General features: G+C 38.3%; 1 protein-coding gene across 5 annotated transcripts; it reads right to left on the bottom strand.

Annotated features, from left to right (window-relative positions):
* Positions 1–127: 127 nt before the first annotated feature.
* Positions 128–18,932, bottom strand: nr1h3 (nuclear receptor subfamily 1, group H, member 3). 5 transcript variants are annotated; one of them, XM_060859485.1, is made up of 11 exons: positions 18,845–18,932; positions 14,652–14,935; positions 12,225–12,298; positions 10,680–10,862; positions 7,232–7,498; positions 6,805–7,010; positions 5,931–6,110; positions 5,589–5,691; positions 4,636–4,749; positions 4,067–4,161; positions 128–3,187 (listed from the first exon to the last, which is right to left on the bottom strand). In XM_060859485.1, the coding sequence occupies exons 3-11, from the start codon at positions 12,268–12,270 to the stop codon at positions 3,041–3,043; spliced, it is 1,341 nt and encodes a 446-aa protein (XP_060715468.1). In that variant the 5' UTR covers positions 12,271–12,298; positions 14,652–14,935; positions 18,845–18,932; the 3' UTR covers positions 128–3,040. The 5 variants fall into 5 exon arrangements, with proteins under 5 accessions (XP_060715468.1, XP_060715467.1, XP_060715469.1 ...); XM_060859484.1 differs by having other exon boundaries at positions 14,652–14,938; positions 18,845–18,929; XM_060859486.1 differs by having other exon boundaries at positions 14,652–14,762; positions 18,845–18,916.
* Between the last annotated feature and the right edge of the window lie 347 nt (positions 18,933–19,279).

Genomic DNA, 19,279 nt, shown 5'->3' with positions numbered 1-19,279 from the left:
AATATAAATATAATGTCCGGTAAGCCTATACCATACACATTTTAACCCAAGAATGGGGGAAAAAAGACAATATTGTGACAAATCCTATTAAATTGCATGAGAGTAAAAAGACAAAGACAATAAGCAGTTCCATGGTTCAGGTCAATGTATTTCAGTATAAAGAATAGTTGAGGTGTTTAAGTCATCTACATACACACATATACAGAATCTGGCAGAACAGTAAAATGCATCGGTTTTTAAATCGTGTGTATTAAGCAGTTTATCCAAAGACTTAAGGCATTAGAGCATAAGTTTACATTTATATGCCACCATTGTTTGATACCACACAACAGGATGTCAGATGAATTAAAAGGAAAAGTTTAACCCAAAAGGGCATATAAAATAATCATTTTAATTAGATCCAATTAAACTGGTGTTTTAAAATTCAACATACTATTTTAACACACATTGAAAAAGGCAAGTGTTCATTTATCTCTCTCACTCTCTCTTACACACACACACACACACACAGGCACAGACACACACAGATGTAAAAGGTGTAAAAATTTCACACTGGTGATCGTGCTTTCTCTAAGGCTAAGGAAATCAACACTATAGTTGTGGTTTGACAGATCAATATTTCATACAAATTCACTAAACAATTCTGAAGATTTGATCATATTAGAGTACAGACAAAATCCAAATCTGATTTCAAATAATTCTATTTTTAAGATTCCAAAACACAGCCAGTTATATTTGCACTATACTTATAAACTGTTTGTAAATAATCTATATGATTTAGTTGCACTGTTAGCCTTCTAATCTTTCAGATAATGCTCAGGAAAAAAATTAATTAGATTTACAATTAAATTTATTTATTATAGTGCATGCTAAGAATAGACACGTGTGGGTCCAAGGGGGAAATTATAATTTAAAAAAAAATTACTACTCATCCACAAACGTGACTGGGTTTTTAAACTCACTAAGGCACTATGGCCAAAGCATAAATAATAGGTTGAGGTAAATTATAAGTAATAAAGTCCCTAGTTACCCTTGAAAATTTTATTCATCCTCATTATTAGGTTATATTCAGATGGAGATAATTCACCTAAAAATGTGTAAAAAGTGTAAAATCACCGGGGATGCATTTATAAGAGATTTTATATAAATGAAGTGATCGGAGCAATCGGAATGAAATATGATCGGTCCAAAGACATAATAATAAGAAAAGTTCGCTGAAAGTTTGAATGCAACACTTTGCATATCGACAATCTACTAATCTATCAGAGACGCATGTTGTTAAAAATCTTATCTGGATACAATCCAGTTTCAAGGTGCACAAGATGACCAGGTTTAAATGGGGCAAATAAAAACTTTAGATAATCACATGGAAATGCTTTACCGAGAAGATCACTGGATTTAGACAAAGCTCAAATTCTTCACACTATAACAGATTGTTCATAACACCAATGCGTATTAGAGCTAAAATCTCACAAGAGCTACTTTCCTCAAAATTACAGGTACAGCTTGTCGGTAGAAATCCATTCATCTGACTAACTTTATACGGAATAGGATACGTTAGTAACGATAGGTTACTACAAATAAGCCAAATCCAGTCAGAATTAGATAATGTGGGTCATGCAAATCAACATCGTTTTAATTATATAAGCACTTTTAATTGGTGTGGCAGTGGTCAACAGATGAGAATGCTGCCAGAGTGTGGCTCCAGACAAAGACGTAGCACTAATAATTTAAAACAAAACAAAACAAAAAAAAAACAAACATGTATATTTAGCCCCTAGTTCAGAAGACCGTTAATTACATTGTACTGTTCTTTTGTTTTTTTGCAACATCCTGGATCTACTGCCCAGAAGGCAACAAGGACCAGACATTAGGGGTTAACTGTAGAATGAACTGTTACTTGCAGTTACTAAATGACAATGATTGACAAAGTTCTAAACCCATATGTTAAATGTTATAGATTTTACACATGAAATTTCTCAACCCAACTTTACAGTAGTTTTTGTAAGCAGCATACTGGTTTATGTTGACAGGTCTACTGACACCTGCCAATCCCTGTAAGTAACATGTTGGGTTTTAATTTTTAAACAAAACAGAGATTGCATTCTGTTCACCATCACCATCACACTGCTTCTAGACCGTGAACGGAAGATTGTATGTAGCCTTAATCTAGCCATGCCCACTCTTTACATTTATAAAAGAATAGCAAACTGTAGGACTTCACCAAGCCAATCGAGAAGCTTTGTGTTATTCCCCATCACTCAATCAGTTCAGAATCCTGCCACATCATCTATATGAAATATTCTATAATGCCTCTTTCACATTATACAAGCTATAAATTCCTTGTATATAGCTTTCAGACTATGTGCCTGATGCATCACTCTAAAATATTTCTGCATATATCCCAATTTTTTCCTGTTCTGTCCCTGAAGAGGCATAAATATGAGCTCATATCAAAGTAAAAGTGGCAATGTATGAGAGAGGCTTATCAATTGTTTCTCAAATTATCCTCAAAAAACGTCATTTTTAGGAGCACTGCTCCATGACCAAGTCTGAAATGACATGTTTTTGGCCCCAAAGTGCATGGATAAATGATGCCCATGCAGTATAGAGCCGAACTTTCCACTAGCTAATTAATTTACTGCATTAATCTGCTCCTTGAAGGCATCTCTCTGGATTTGAGCTCAAATAGGCTGCAAGTTTTCCCAGTGGAATAGGTATTGTAAAAAAAATATATAATCAACCGCCTTAAATGTACAGTCATTCATTCCAGTAGGCATGAATCTGGATACAAAATGTCTATATGCAATCCCTAAACATTTCTGGATGGCCTAAAACAGTCTATAGAATGCTGATTCTGAGAAGGCCGACCACAAACCACTGTATCCTGCACAGGAGAGTACAATCAGAAGTCCAGAGGAAGATAAAGCTCCTCAAGGCCAGGGAAGTTAGCAGGCCTGAAGGAGAGTATGATCCGTACCCTTCATCCATAAAACCCTGAAATGGATATGTCCTTGGGGCTGACCATATGTAGTCAGTTTCATTCATGGACATCCCAGATTTCAGACAGAAGAGGAGGAAGTTTCTTGTCCTGCAGTCGCAGAGCAAAGACCTGCTCAGAGTGAACACTACTCAGGGTGCGCAGGCTGACCAGCTTCATCAGCATACGTGGGAACATCAGATGATCCTAGAATATGGATTGGACATGGCATGGTTAGTCACACAGCACTTCATACAAACAAAAATGATATTATTATATCACAAAAGGAGACGTGCAAATCTGTGTTTCAGTTCATTGCAAAGGTGGTCAGAGCGGCTGAAGTCAGGGCAGTGTGCAGGACACCCAAGTTCTTCCATTCCAACTATGGCAAACCTTTGTTGTTATATTGTCATGCTAGAAGATGTTTGAGTTCCTTCACTTCAATGAAGGGAAATCTTTAATGTTACAGCATACAACTAATTTCTAAGACAACTGTGTGCTTGGATCCACATGTAGGTGAGATGGTCAGGTGTACAAACACCTTTGGCAAATACAGTGTACATATTGTTATAATTTAAGCTATTTTTTTGGTTGATTGGAAGCTGGGTGTGATGGGGTTGATTCCTGAGCTTGAGTGTACTGTGTCCTTGAGTAAACATGAGTTAACTCAGACATCCCAAAATCTAACCAATAGGTAGACTGTCTACTCAAATTTGCCCTAATAGGTGTAGGTGATGCCCGCTGGAAAAAATATTCAAAGCAATGTGTGTCTTTGCCAGTTCCTTGCACTAGTTGTTTTCAGCTTAATTTAAATACAGTGTCATGTGGAAAGCATGGACACGTCTTCTCCCTGCCAAATTTGATAAAACTACAGGTGGTGCACTGGCAGTTTTCTCTTTCATGTTGAAGGAAGAACTTGCCACATAGTGAGACAGCTTATTTTTTGTTGAAGTGGAGCCATCAGTAGGATGTAGCTTTAATTTGTAATGAAGTTTCCAATGTGGTTAGTCTAAATGTAACAAAACTCTACTCAAGTCAAGTAAATTTTTTCTTTGCTTGGAACCCTTCTATTCCATCATGACTTACATTTGGTCTCTTGATCCTGATGTATGAATGCAAAGCATCCACATACGGCTGTTGAAGCTTCTCCACCAAATCGTGATCCTGCACATTGGGTCGGTCTAAGGACAGACAGATACAGAGGAAAACGATGAAGATATACAGTCTATGACAAGACACTATAATGTTACGCAGTATTAGAAGTGCCTTAGAGCAAGGTCATCCAAACTCATAAAAAATATCCTGTAGTATATCACCAGGAATTTAAACCTCCACGAGTGAGGTGGAGGCTGGAATTATTCAAAGTAACCACCATCCATAAACCACCTCTGAATGAAAACACTGCACATAATACAGTGCTGTACAATAAGAAGAATTGTTTGTTACTTTCCAGCTGGCAACCTCAGTTGAAATGTATTATTCATCCTCACTCCCACTGTGTCAGCTTAGTTTAATGAAGTGTAGTATCAGTGTATGACACTCGCAGGCATGCTATTATTATAAGCTTTTAAAAACACATTTAACCCAACAAATCAGTGGTTCCAATTTTCTCAACCCTGTTGTATAAATGTCCTGCATGTGTGCAATAGACTGACCTGCTGAAAAGATATTTATTGCGATAAGCAGCGCATACTCTGCCTCATCCAGGTGCAAGTCGTTCATGCCCTTAGAGAACTCAAAGATGGGGTTAATGAACTCGATCTGCAGCCCTGCCAAGAAGCCAGGTGGAAGAGAGGTTATTTCAGGACATGGGCAGGTTGTAAACTGCTCTCTCGGAGCAAAAAAGCAATAACATTTTCAGTTTTTAATGCAGATAGACGACTTGGTGTGGATGATTTGGACTTTGAGAACATGATTTGACTACGGTATTCTGATATGCCACACTAATGTTAAAGAACTTGTGCTAACCAAAGTGTACTCAGCATTGCTTCCATCCATTACATTCAAGCATCCACAGACTACAACTGTCTACTGTGTCTATAGTCATACGTTCTGTGTTGGAAACGCACCTTACAAGGTGGTTCCCTTAGTCTGTATTTCCAATTAATATATCTTAGTAATTCTAATTGCTTAATATAATACAAGAAAAATAACAATGTCCTAAATTAGAATAACTATATGCGGTAGTATGGCAAATGAGTATACATCCCAGTAGTATTAGTACCCATATAGCAGGGATTTATACATACTTAGAACCCAGTATGATATAAAAAAGACCTGTCTGATAGTCATACTAATATACTATGAACTATGGCAAATGGGTACACCGTTTACCTTTAAAGTTTATTTTGGTATATTATTTAATGCATTAATATGCATACAAACTAGCCTATTTTCTACATTAATACCACCGTACCGTGGAAACAAAGAGAAGAGCCAATTAGAAAAAAAATGTAAAAAATTAAAAAAGTTTTGTCCTAAATGTTAATTTTAATAAGCAGTACAGTTCTACATCCAAAAGGTTTTCAGGAAACTCAGTGTGTCAGTGCCATAGCACCTAAATTTAGGCTCAAGACAGCTGACATAAATGATGTATATGAAGCCACACCTGCTTTGGCAAAGTCCTCCTTGTTGTAGCTGAAGTCTGGTGTGAGGAAAGTGATGCTCTCGATCGCTGGATTGTAGCGACGAGACGTCTCTAGCAGCATTATCTACGATGCAAATATAGACCACAATACTGTAACAAGAAGAGACTGAAAAAAGTGTGGTAGCCATTCCCTACCACTAGGGGGCACAGGGTGCTCAGTTAAAAGTCATACAATATTTACAAACTGGCACAGCAGAAGCAGACCCAACAATGGTACATTAGTCTAACTGTGAATGTTTGCATGAGAGAAAACACAGACAAATTATTACAAAACCAGTCAAAGTGACCCGAAGGCAGACTGACCTCAATGGTGGATGTCTTGAGCAGGGCAATCTGGTCCTCACGGGTAAGCTCCAGGAAACCAGGTAACTGTTTTGCAAAGTCCACAATCTCCTGCACTGACATGATTGCCAGCTCGGTGAAGTGAGCAAAGCGCTGCTGCCGCACCTCCCGGTTCATGGGGTCCTGACTCTGTGGCCACGGCTGCAGAAGAAAGAGAAGGGGGGTCAAAAAACCTGCTCCAGAGAAAATTTAGTAAAGTTGTAATTTCTGAATAAAGCAACTGGAAATTAAACAAATGAAATGAAATAAAATTGGGGCGTAGAAGCCTTTAATATCGCCACATACACATTACAGCACAGTGTAGTTCTTTTCTTTACATATCTCAACTGAGGAGGTTGGGGCTGGAACGCAGGGGCAGCTGCGACACAAAGCCCCCGGAGCAGGGAAGGTTAAGGGCCTGCTCATTTGCTCAACAGTGGAAGCTTGTTGGTGCTGGGGCTTGAACCCTGACATTTCACTCGACAACCCAGAGCCTTAACCACTTAAGCCACCAATAGAAATTTCCAAGGTGTGTCAATTTAGAAGAGAAAAATGAATCAGACACATCTGTGGTGCAGTGAATACACATTGCTGCAATAAAGGGGATTTCCAACTAACAAGCAGATCTTTGCACAAATCACAGCCAGGAGTGACTAAGGAGAAAAAAAAAGAAAAAAAAAAAGAAAATGGACACAAGTGCACTGAAGCTGCTAATCTAAATTGGAAAACTGGAATTATTTCTATGGCTGAACAATTCCTTTAATGTGTACATTTTAGTGGTCCTACTTTGTACAATATCTGCTCTGTATAATAGGCTGAATAGATTGATACAGCATGAAAGACTGGGTTCGCTTACAGTGACTTTTCGCCGGTCGATGAAGGAGCGTTTGTTTGACTGTTTCTGCATGGCGACTAACTTCTCGATCATTTCCTGTTGTTCTGGAGCCAAAGGGGGAATATCAGCTGCTGGGCTTGGTGCAGACATGGTAGAGCTACGACCTGCCTCTTCATCATGCTGCTTCTTCATTTTCTTCAATCGAATTTGCTCCTCCGAAAGCACACCTGGTTAAAAAAAAAAAAACGACTTGGAAATCTTTTCTTGGAATTAGTGCTGGTCTGCTACAGAGCTAGCATTTAAGCTAATCTTAGTAAAGTTACCTTAGCTAAAAGGTGAGGATTGTATTGTCAGACAATGAATCTACACTTTCAGATTTAATTATCCAATTAACTTTCCTTACTTTTTCCTCACACAGTAAAATTAGACCAGGAGAGAAGCCACTCACACTGCTCCAGCATGCCCGCCTCTCGACACTTGCGCAGCCGACACTGCTGACACTTTCGACGCATGTACATGTCCATCTCACAGCGACCAGAGTTCTTGCAAACATACTGTGCTCCTTTGATCACACTGCGCCTGAAGAAGCCCTTGCAGCCCTCACAGCTTAATACATTGTAGTGGAAACCAGAGGCCTTGTCTCCACAGACACTACACACCTCGTTCCCCAGCATCTTGGGAGCTGGACCCTTCTTCCTCTTCACTGGCTGACCCACTGTGCACACACGCACACACACAAAAAACCAAAAGCAGATGCTCAATAACAAAGTACATTATACATTCCCCACAAACCACTGACACCAACAAAGCATATACGCACAAATACACACTGTATAGAAGCAGTGCTTTGTTGGTACCGGTGGTTTGAGGGGAATTTTCCTTTTACTGATTCTTTATTTAGTCCTGCAGTTATTTCAATACATCCTGCTTGTGGTCTAACCATACCATGCTTGACTAAACCTTTCACATGCTTGTTCAGTGAATTTTACACTTGAACCTCATAAATGAGTCAAAAAATGATAAGGAAAAAGAAACTGAAAAGAAAGCAAAACATCTAACACAAGACATTTCGGTAGTAGCTCCGTGGTTAAGACGCTGGCCTACTGAACAGAAAGTCATGAATTCAAATCCCTATGGCTCCAAGCTGCAACTGCTGGGCCGTTGAAGAAGACCCTTTACACTCAAATGCTCAGATGTAAGTGGAGTGAAAAAGTGTTGGCCCCCTTCCTGATTATTTATTTTTTTTGCATGTTTGTTACACTTTAATATTTCAGATTCATTCATTCATTCATCTTCTACCGCTTATCCGAACTACCTCGGGTCACGGGGAGCCTGTGCCTCTCTCAGGCGTCATTGGGCATCAAGGCAGGATACACCCTGGACGGAGTGCCAACCCATCGCAGGGCACACACACTCATTCACTCACGCAATCACATACTAGGGACAATTTTCCAGAGATGCCAATCAACCTACCATGCATGTCTTTGGACCGGGGGAGGAAACCGGAGTACCCGGATGAAACCCCCGAGGCACGCGGAGAACATGCAAACTCCACACACACACAAGGTGGAGGCGGGAATCGAACCCCGACCCTGGAGGTGTGAGGCGAACGTGCTAACCACTAAGCCACCGTGTATTACTTATTATTATTATTATTATCCAATATTTCAGATTATTTCAGGGGGGGGTTCTGGCAAATCTGAGACAAGCCTTTATGTTCTTTTTGCTCAGTAGTGGTTTTCATCTTGGAACGCCATTTCTGCCCAGTTTCTTTCTTATGGTAGAGTCATGAACACTGAACTTAACTGAGGCAAGTGAGGCCCACAGCTCTTTGGATGTTGTTGTGAGGTCTTTTGTGACATCTTGGATGAGTCGTGACTGCGCTCTTGGGGTAATTTTGGTCGGCCGGCCACTTTTGGGAAGGTTCACCACTGTTCCATGTTCAGTCCCAGATCAGAGACTTTTTCACACAGGGCCATGTAGGTTTGGATTTTGTTTTCCCTTAATAATAAAAACCTTCATTTAAAAACTGCATGTTGTGTTAACTTGTGTTATCTTTGACTAATTAGTTTGATGTTCTGAAACATTAAGTGTTAAAAAACATGCAAAAAAATAATAAATCAGGAAGGGGCAAACACTTTTTCACACCATTGTATAAATGAGAAGTCACTCTTTAAGGGTGTCTGCCAAATGGCATCAATGTAAATGCATACATAGCAAGTCCTGCCTCGGAGGGAAAGCGAAAGAGCCAATCGCCTAGGTCCACATGCCCCTGAAGGAATCCTGTGCTGACTATACATCAGCTAAAATTATAACAAGTGATGTTGAGATAAAATCAGCCATCAGCAAAAAAAATGCAAAACAACTACCGGGAAATAATGAGATGGGGATTTGGAACCAGTTTTTGTGCCACTACAAGCACTAATGTTACTTAGGGAGCATTTTCTTACTCAGAGTGTGCTTCTTTGGCTTTTGGCACAGTGATGTATATGAAATCTATTTCATTTTGTGGTTTTAACCTTCATAGTACCAAATTTTACAGAACTACTCTGCGTAATATACTCCCTAACTATAATCCTAAATCCTAATCATCTGTATGCTTGAATAATAACCTATACTAGCATATTTCTTCAATTTTTTTTTTATTAAAACAGCTTGTAATTATAATTTTTTAGAAAGAACTGCATGTCTTTCCATAGCAATAGCAGATACCTTAAGATCATTTTTAACTACAGCTTGCATTATAGATAAGTATTCGTACTTATTTGTTTGAGTAATTTCATGTGGCCACCAGTTATGACGCTAAAGCCGAGAGGCATATCTGGCACAGCGGGTTGAGAGTTTCTGAATGGTGTGAGACTCTATCTGGCAGAATACAACAACAATAACAACAACAAATAATAATAATAATAATAATAATAATAATAATAATAACAACTAGAATGTACATTTCCTGAAGAAAATGTGAATGGTGCTTGCACGTGGCAAGTTCCCCTCATCGTGCTGAGTGTTTTGATATATGACATGTCCATGTTGTGCTAACTTTTTGATTTTGCTTATTTTGGGGGCAGGGCTACACGTGACATCACGTGATATCAAAAAACACGTGAGAAAGTTCCCCTCATTGTTGTGAGTCTTTTGATATGTCACATGTCCATGTTGTAAAAAGTTTTTTTTATTTTGCATAATTTGGGGGCGGGGCTGGGCACAACCGGAAGGCCAATCGGTACACCAATTTAAAAGTTTGTTCAGAGTATCACTCTAAAGGAGCTGGCCGAGTTTGGTGTAGATAGTTCGAAAGCTTGCCGAGTTATAAACCTCCAAACTTTATAATGGGAGTCTATGGGAAAAAAGGCAATTTTGAGACCCGGTACCGGAAGTACCGGTACTCGGATCACTTATAAAAGTCATAGCACACCTCTCCTCAATGAGCCGTTCATTGTGCTCAGACGTCATTCATGGGTCTAGGACAAAAGCTGCGGGACAAGTTACGCGCCAAAGTTTTGTCCGGCACAATAGTAATAATGTTGCTTTGCAAGCACCATTAATAACAACAACACCACACCCCTAGGCCTTCATATACCACATGAATTGGACCTAAGCACACTTCGGTTTGATTGACAAGTCCACCTCATCCATAGGCACAATACCCTACATTTATATACATGTTTATGCTATTTATATTTTTCTATAAGCTTCTTAATTTCTTAAGTTCTGTAATTTTTCTAAATGCCATTACTAAATGGATTTGACACCCTGACTATATGAACAGTCTTGAAGCCTTTGCACAGCTTATATATTTTAAATGGTTACATTCAATACATCTTATATAATCTTAATACAATTAAAATAAATAAATAAATAAACAAACATTCAGACGTCACACCCCAACATACCTGGTGCAGGTGTGTCTGCAGAGGGATCCAGTTTGACGTCGCTGTGGTCCATGTGCAGTGTGTCGCTCAGCTCTTTAGGAGAACTGGTGTATGAAGCGGGTTGACTGGGAGAAGTTTGTAACTCATGTTTCACTTCTGCTGTACTCACTGAGACCTCTTCAGTGACACACCCCAGATTCTCGCCTACAAAAAAAAAAAGAAATTTACCCACTTATGCACTCAATCTCACACACACACACGGTATATAAATGTATGACACCACACTGAAAATCTTTTTTTTTTTTATTTAATTATTCAAGATTCTGCTCAATGTCTAAGTCCGTATTTGAATGTGAACAGTTGTGCTTTAGGTGTTCAAATATAATTTGTAATGAAATTATACCACCTTCTCTCCCTCTCAAAAAAAATATTTTAGATATAAAATAAGTTTCATTTTAGCTAATCCATATCGGTTTATTTGCTGTTGTTAGAAAAACAATACGTGTACAACTAAGAGGCTAGGTCTGCTTTTATTTTAGTGCAGACTTTATATTTATGCAGTCTGTCCCTGAAAGTCATGCTAATCACCCCCATATTTGTTTATATAATTTGACACGTCCATAACACATTGTCTGTAATGTTTGAGAAGAAATGTGAGAATAGAAGACCTAATAAACATAAATGAGGCGGATTAGTTTCTTGGTTAATTCTTCATTTTTCTAAATGGCTTTGAAAGTTAAATTACAAGTAAACAACATTGTCCAATTGGCATTAAAGTTTCACAATGGGACAAATAACAGAAAGGTTTGTGAACTTTGGTCTGAGTGAAAGCAGGCTCAGAGTTTCTGTCGTTACTTGGAGGTGACACAGCATGATGAAAAACAGAAATTAAAAACAAGAAGCATGAATGGTGCTGACTATCTGTGTTCCTCTGGGTTTACATAATAGACATAATTTCATGCTATGAATAGAATCCCTACTTTAACTCTCAACCCGAATGGCTTCCTAACAGTAACAGAACGTCAAATGATGGTAAAATTTCCCCCCAATTTTTTATTTTTTTTTTGCTTTTGCATGCTGGGGCAGTGGACTGAAGGTAGCCGAAGCCAACAGACTGAACAAACTCATCCGTAAGGCTTGTGGTGATGGAGCTGGACTCTCTGACTAACATCTTCCATCCCCTCCATGATGTCCTGGACGGATACAGGAGTACCTTCATTTGTAGACTCATTCAACCAAGGTGCTTCACAGAGCGACACAGGAAATCCTTTCTTCCTGTGTCCATCTGACTGTATAATTCCTCTGTACAATAACATATCTCAATGTGCAACAATATACCTTTACCTGTATATTCATTTAAATCCTAGTTTTATTTATAGTTTTTTGTAGATATTAAATATATAGTGCACTCTATTTTTATATTCTTATTTTAATGACTTGGAGCTGCGGTAACAAACCCAATTTCCCCCTGGGGATTAATAAAGTATTCTGATTCTGATTTAGTTTTGTTGTGTCACTGCTGGGCTTGATGTGAAAAATGAATAGATCTTTCAGAAAGATATTTACCATGACCAACATCAGCAATATCAGTCTCAGAAAGGGTGGTCATCATGAGGTGGTCATAACGGCCAACGCTCCTCCTGAAAAAGACACAAAATCCTGTTGTTGTTTTTTTTGTCTGTGTTTTGATTTGTGATCCATAAAGAATAAAACGTTTAACAAGTCTGTTTTTAGGAAAGTAGTGTAGAAAAAAATCATCACACTCATGTTTTATTGTATCATTACATATTGCCTTTACATTTTATCTCGAGTTGCACAACTGAGCAACTATAAATCAGTGTTGTAGCAGCAGTCACGAGATTTTAATCAAAATTTTAAGCAAAAATATCAGACATTGCCAAAGACTGCTGATCTGAACTCACCAAAAAAAAATGTTTTGTTTTGTGACAGCAAGCAACAGTTTATTTTAAAGAGCAATGTATGACATCAGTTATGTTCCTATGTGCTACACTATTTGGGAATGTCTGGTATTTTTAATTCAAAGTTTGATTAAAACCTCATGAACGCTGCTACAACACTCACCTGAAAGCTGACTATAACTAGAAGAAACTCACTGGACAGCTATATACAGTACAGTACACTGTAGTAATACAATCTTATGAACAGGTGAAACATGTTATGTCTGTGTTTATCAACTGTCACATTTTATTCACGAGCCCATTTCAGGATTGTGCTGATTCATGACAGAAGCAGGTTGTCGTTATTGTCATTCACTGTATCGACTGTCATTAGCGAATCTTCATTGTATAATAATCTGTTACAAGCCCAGATTTTATTCGGATCATCTCACAGTCTGCCGAGTAGTAAAGTTAAAAGAAATCGCTGCGTCAGAAATAGGGTTGCAAAGGGGTGGAAAGTTTCCGGTAAATTTCCGGAAACTTTCCAAGGGAATTTTGGAAAAATTCAAAATTTGAAACTTTACGGGAATTTATGGAAATTTACGGGAATTTATGGAAATTTACGGGAATTTATGGGAATTAATTGGAAATTTATATAAACTTATATTATATACAAACATAAATAAACATTTTGTTTGGTCATAAGCAGACATGCATGCAAGGTAATACAAATTTTAAAAATGACGTCTTGACTGATTTAATTGTAAGTAGAACTTTAATTGATTATTTCATTGTGTAACACAAAAGCATAATAAACAGTATTATGCTTGTAATAAACATAATAAACTTAATAATTGTAATAAACATTATTTTATAGAGGATTTTTTAATTTCGGGGGGAGTGAGTGTGTGGGGGGAGGGTCACTCCTAATTTACTGCTTATTAAGAGTTAGTAAGGTAGTTATTAAGTTTAGGTATTGGGTACAATTAAGAATGTAGAATTCTTTTAGAAGGTCATTTAGAATAAGGCATTAATATGTGCTTAATAAATAGCCAATATTCTATTAATATTCATGCTAATAAGCAACTAGTTAAATGACCCTAAAATAAAGTGTTACTGTGCATGGTATGGTAGAATGCAGGTACATGCAGGGGGTGTGGCCTCAATGGCCGGCCAGTAAGCAGTGTGCTGTGTGCAAGTGACCAAGGAATGCAGGGTACAAATGCAATTTAAATTGCATAAAATCTTGTTGTTTTAAACAAAATTATGCTGCAAGATTTTTTTTTAACTACATTTAAGTTCCTTGTTATAGGCAACTCTGAATTTTTTTAAAATTCCCAGTTTATTTCCATATATTCCCGTTAATTCCCATATATTCCCGTTAAATCCCATGGAAAGTTTCCAGCCTTGAAAATTCCCAGAATTTTGCAACCCTAGTCAGAAACCAGTTTTAGCCACTTGTTGTCGTGCAGTTTAAAGCAGCCTCTACGCCTGACTACTGAATGGTCTCAGAAGGCGTACGTTTATATAAAACCAGGGTTTTCCACAGTTTAACATAACAACATATCCTCAGCTTTGCCTACATTGTGCTCAGACGTTTTTGCAGCAGAGCCTCAAATCAGTAGCTGTGCTCTTCACTAAACTCCACACAATTCCTAATAAAGTTGTCATAAGAAAGCAAGACCAAGATGACCAATAAGGTTCAATAAACATGAGTAACTTTTACACAAAAAAATGACCGTGGGAATTTATACAGAGCTACACTGGAGTAAGCAAAATCACTCTACGCATTTAAAGATATCAATGAGACAGCACAATTTCCTCGATCTCAGAGTACCAACACTTCTGTGGGTAAAGAGGAAATGAAAGATGGAAAGCAGTTTAGATCGACTGGGTTTTGCTGAGTGGGAAATTGCTATTTCTCTAAAGCAGAGGGTACAGTAATCACGGAAAGGACACAGAAGAGGCTTCCAGAATACAGTAAGCATGATGATACATAAATAAATCAACATGCGATTAGGATTAAAGTTAAGGGTCGTAATGTAAAGTGCTGTAAACAACAGAAATTATGTAAAGTTTTCCATTCATTACATACCGCTGATGTAACTCTTTGTTATTGCCTGTCCATGTTGTTCTGTGTCTCGCTAGCAGGTCATGATGTTTATCTTTTTAACCACTTTGGACACTGTCAGGACAAACTCCACTGCTGAGAAAGAAGCGAGATAGAGAGAGGGAGAGAGAGACAGGGAAAAAAGAGAAGAGAGAGATAGAAAGAAAGGAGGGAAATGTTTTTTTATATGTCTTCTTCTGTTCTTCTATTCTTTCTTTTTTAGGGGGTCAGAGAGGGATGTTGGGGAACCAGGCAGAGCTTCAGGAGATCTTCTTTTGCAAGGAAAAAAAAGAGACAGGGAATGAAAGTGAGAGGCAGGGAGGGAGAGGAGGGAACACTAGGTTACTATCGGTCGTTTACATGGCTGTGAATCCCTGTGAGTCCTGAGTCTTCCTCAACACATGTGACAGCAACCTACCTCTCACATACACATACACACACATACACATACACACACATACAAACACAAACACACACAGACATAGAAACACATACAGACACACACACACAGACAAAAACACATACAGACACAGACACTTAAACACAGTTAAACTAACTTCACAAAGTAAGATTTTAATAACAGAACTGATATGTAGCTTCTAGGTGACTGAGGAGAGGGAAAAACATCCTACGGCTTATGGTTTTCTCTCTCTCACTCTCTCTCTCTCTCTCGGTTGTGACAGGGTGTTGAATCACACCTACTCAACCAGGTTAAAGTCCAGGTTATGTCAGTGTCTGAAGCCACACTTCAAAGCTCTTGTCATTTCGACAGATGACACTAAATAGTTAGAGCGTTATAGTTTAATCTAAAAATTGATCTCAGAGATAAGATGTGTTGAAACTTAAAAATACTACAGTACATGAAATATTTGCCCACATTTCCAGTTCCTGTTTAAAAAGCTGTGCTCGAAACTCAGTCATCGATTTCCAAAGAAGTTGAAATGCACAAAATCGATATAGATTAAAAAAACAAACAAAAAAACAACTTGCAATAAAAATCGAAACTGAGCTAAACAATGAACCTCAAATAACCCCACAACACCCATTCACCTTTGCCCAATAGACATCAAGATAAAAAAGTCATCCATTAAAACTGCAAGATTTCATTCAGAAACCCCACAAAAGTTAAAAAAATTAAAGCAATAATGCTTAATCAACTTAATCAACATCCCCAAAAGCAGAAGATGAACATGATGACAAGTTTATAATACACTTCTCTTGTGAAAGGGAAAAAAATGCAAGAGCAGGGGACAGAAAATGAAATTGACAGCAATAATAATTCTAAAACTAAAGATCTAAAAAAGTAATTTATATAAGAGGATGATGTTCTTGGTAGGTATGTTATCACTCACTCACTCACTCATTTTCTACCACTTATCCGAACTACCTCGGGTCACGGGGAGCCTGTGCCTATCTCAGGCGTCATCGGGCATCAAGGCAGGATACACCCTGGACGGAGTGCCAACCCATCGCAGGGCACACACACACACTCTCATTCACTCACGCAATCACACACTACGGACAGTTTTCCAGAGATGCCAATCAACCTACCATGTATGTCTTTGGACCGGGGGAGGAAACCGGAGTACCTGGAGGAAACCCCGAGGCACGGGGAGAACATGCAAACTCCACACACACAAGGCGGAGGCGGGAATCGAACCCCCAACCCTGGAGGTGTGAGGCGAACGTGCTAACCACTAAGCCACCGTGCCCCGGTATGTTATCACTCTCACTCACTCACTCATTTTCTACCGCTTATCCGAACTACCTCGGGTCACGGGGAGCCTGTGCCTATCTCAGGCATCATCGGGCATCAAGGCAGGATACACCCTGGACGGAGTGCCAACCCATCGCAGGGCACACACACTCTCATTCACTCGCACAATCACACACTAGGGACAATTTTCCAGAGATGGTATGTTATCATTTACCACCAATTCCATTTTTAAGTGATGTGTAGTCAGTACGGTGCACTATGTTTACTCTATGCTTACTGTCCAAAGAATTACAATAAACAATAGACACACTTAAAAAATAATAGTCAGCACAAAACAGACAAGCATTGAGAAATCTAGGTGAAGGTTTTTCTAACAGGATGTTTCCTTTCTATTCTCTACCCAGGAACTCCAGTCATGAGAATAAAGAGGAAGGGTGTTTTTTTATTATACACAATATTGCAAACATATGACTCAAAGCTAAAAATACACACAAAAAAATGCTGAATGTAAATTTCTGACATTCTTTGTCACTTCCACTTGTTCCTATTTGACTCCTACTTATGTATGTACTATCCAGGTATCTATTAAAGAAACAAGGTGTATGTTTTTATACGTGTAAGAGTAGTGAATCAATAAAGGGGCTCAAATCCCTTAATTAAATCAGACATTTTATGAGTTAACCCATTGCATTTAATAGTATGAACGTGTGTGTTATGTAGACAAAGAACAAAATCCAAGACAGAGCTGGTTCAGATGTCAATATCAGGGATTGTATAGAAAAAGGAAAAACAGGGACCAGTAAATCCTTACTATAATCTTAGTATACTGATCATCAACTGGTTTCACATTTCAGGAAAATCATCTTCTCTAGATAAGTGACGAATATGCACTCAGCCATCCACATTGTGTAAAAGAAAATATAAGTCATAAGTCCAGGCCATCTTCTTCCATTGCTTTCAGCAGAGGACAGGGATCAACATGAGCACTCTGATCAGCCTGCAGCTTTACAGCCTCAGACACTGCATGCTGCAATGTGTTGTGTTCTGACACATTTCTATCATAACCAGCATACAATTTTTCAGCAATTTGCTCTGCAGTAGTTCAACTGTTGGATTAGAGCCCCACATGAGACAGGGTAGCCTTTGACCCAGTCGCTGGTTTTCCTTTGTTGGACCACTCTAGTCACCACAGCTTGGCTCCTGTCAAAGTAACTCAGATCCTTTTGCCAATTTTTCCTGCATCCAACACAGAACTTATTGTTTATCTGCTGCCTAACACATCACACTTAAGCACAAAGAGAAGGCCTGGCTAATATTAATATAGAGTTCTTAATAAAGTATTCCATAAGTGTACATAATCTGAGTTCCATGTGCGTATAAAAGTGTTCCATAAGTGTATATAATCTGAGTTCCAAGTGTTCCATAAGTGTATACAATCTGAGTTCCATGTGTGTATAAAAGTGTTCCATGAGTGTATATAATCTGACTTCCATGTGTGTATAAAAGTGTTCCATGAGTGTATATAATCTGACTTCCATGTGCGTATAAAAGTGTTCCATGAGTGTATATAATCTGAGTTCCATGTGTGTATAAAAGTGTTCCATGAGTGTATATAATTTTTAAACACACAAAACAAAAACATCTACCTACAAAAATATTTGCAAACAATATAACCTTCTAATATATGCATAAAATGTTTGTGCTTTTAAAACAACAACAACAACAACAACAACAACAACAACAGACTACTCGTCTCCCAACAGCTGGACACATCCAGCCTTAGCTAACTTTTTAGCTTCACATCTGTCCGGCTAGTCACCGATGAACACAAGTGAAACAATTGGAGTTTTTAACTGAAATTAAACAGAATCAGATCAACATGATATATAAAGAAACCCAATAAAACATCTCACAAGTTAGCTGACGTCTCTAATCTATATTATCATGCTAATATCGATATGACAGTGTGCCGGTTGCTAGATGCTAACTAGCTAACGAACGTACTGTACACAACGTCAGTGTCCAGCCACGCGCACTAGCGTACTGTATAGTACGTCATGAGAGCACGCACGCACGAGCCGCAGAGGTGACAGAGGTGACATACTACGTAGTAAGCTAGTATGCGCGAGTCAGTAGGAGAGCAGATAACCGCCCTAAAGACAGTATGCGAATCGACACTTAATTAATAAACGGGATGTAACGGAGTGTCAGGATTCGGTTAAGGAGACAACTTTGTCAACCGGAACTGTCAAACCCTGATGGATAGCTAAGATAAAGCTAAAGCTAACGCTAACCAATACATCGAAGCTGAAACCATATAAATGGATGTGTTGAGCTGTTAGCATAAAAACAGAGCAGTATATCTTTAATCAGCTTTGATCATATCATCAGGACGTGTGCAGTAATCACGTATAAACTGTTTAGTTTGACTGACTGTAGGATATAAACACCGGATATTTACCTGGACTTAAGGAAGCACAAATCCACTGCGAACTTTCTGAACAACCGGGTGAAGAAGCTTATCTAATGACTGTTTCCTTTATTTTGTTTTTCCAAAATAAAAGTCGTCTGTCAAAAAAACCAACAGCGATTTGTTTCCCCACGAAAAAAAGTTTCTACATCTACGTGGAATAAGGCAATATATTTTGGTAATTGTTTGTTAAGTGTCAAGTTATATATATGTTCTGTTCTGCATTTTAAATGAAATAAATGTACTTTTTTTCTTTTATTATTTATTTATTTATTTATTTAATATTATTCAATTCAATTCAAGTTTATTTGTACATTGTCTCAAAGCAGCTTTACAGAACATAAACATAGAGCAGAAGGTAAAGAGTTTTTAATCTGCTTTTGAACTGGGAAAGTGTGTCTGAGCCCCGAACACTATCAGGAAGAC

Source organism: Tachysurus vachellii, chromosome 23, assembly GCF_030014155.1.
Source record: "Tachysurus vachellii isolate PV-2020 chromosome 23, HZAU_Pvac_v1, whole genome shotgun sequence".
Classification (NCBI taxonomy): Eukaryota; Metazoa; Chordata; class Actinopteri; order Siluriformes; family Bagridae; genus Tachysurus; species Tachysurus vachellii.
The sequence above is the reverse complement of the archived record's forward strand: the minus strand, read 5'-3'. Positions and strand labels throughout refer to the sequence as shown.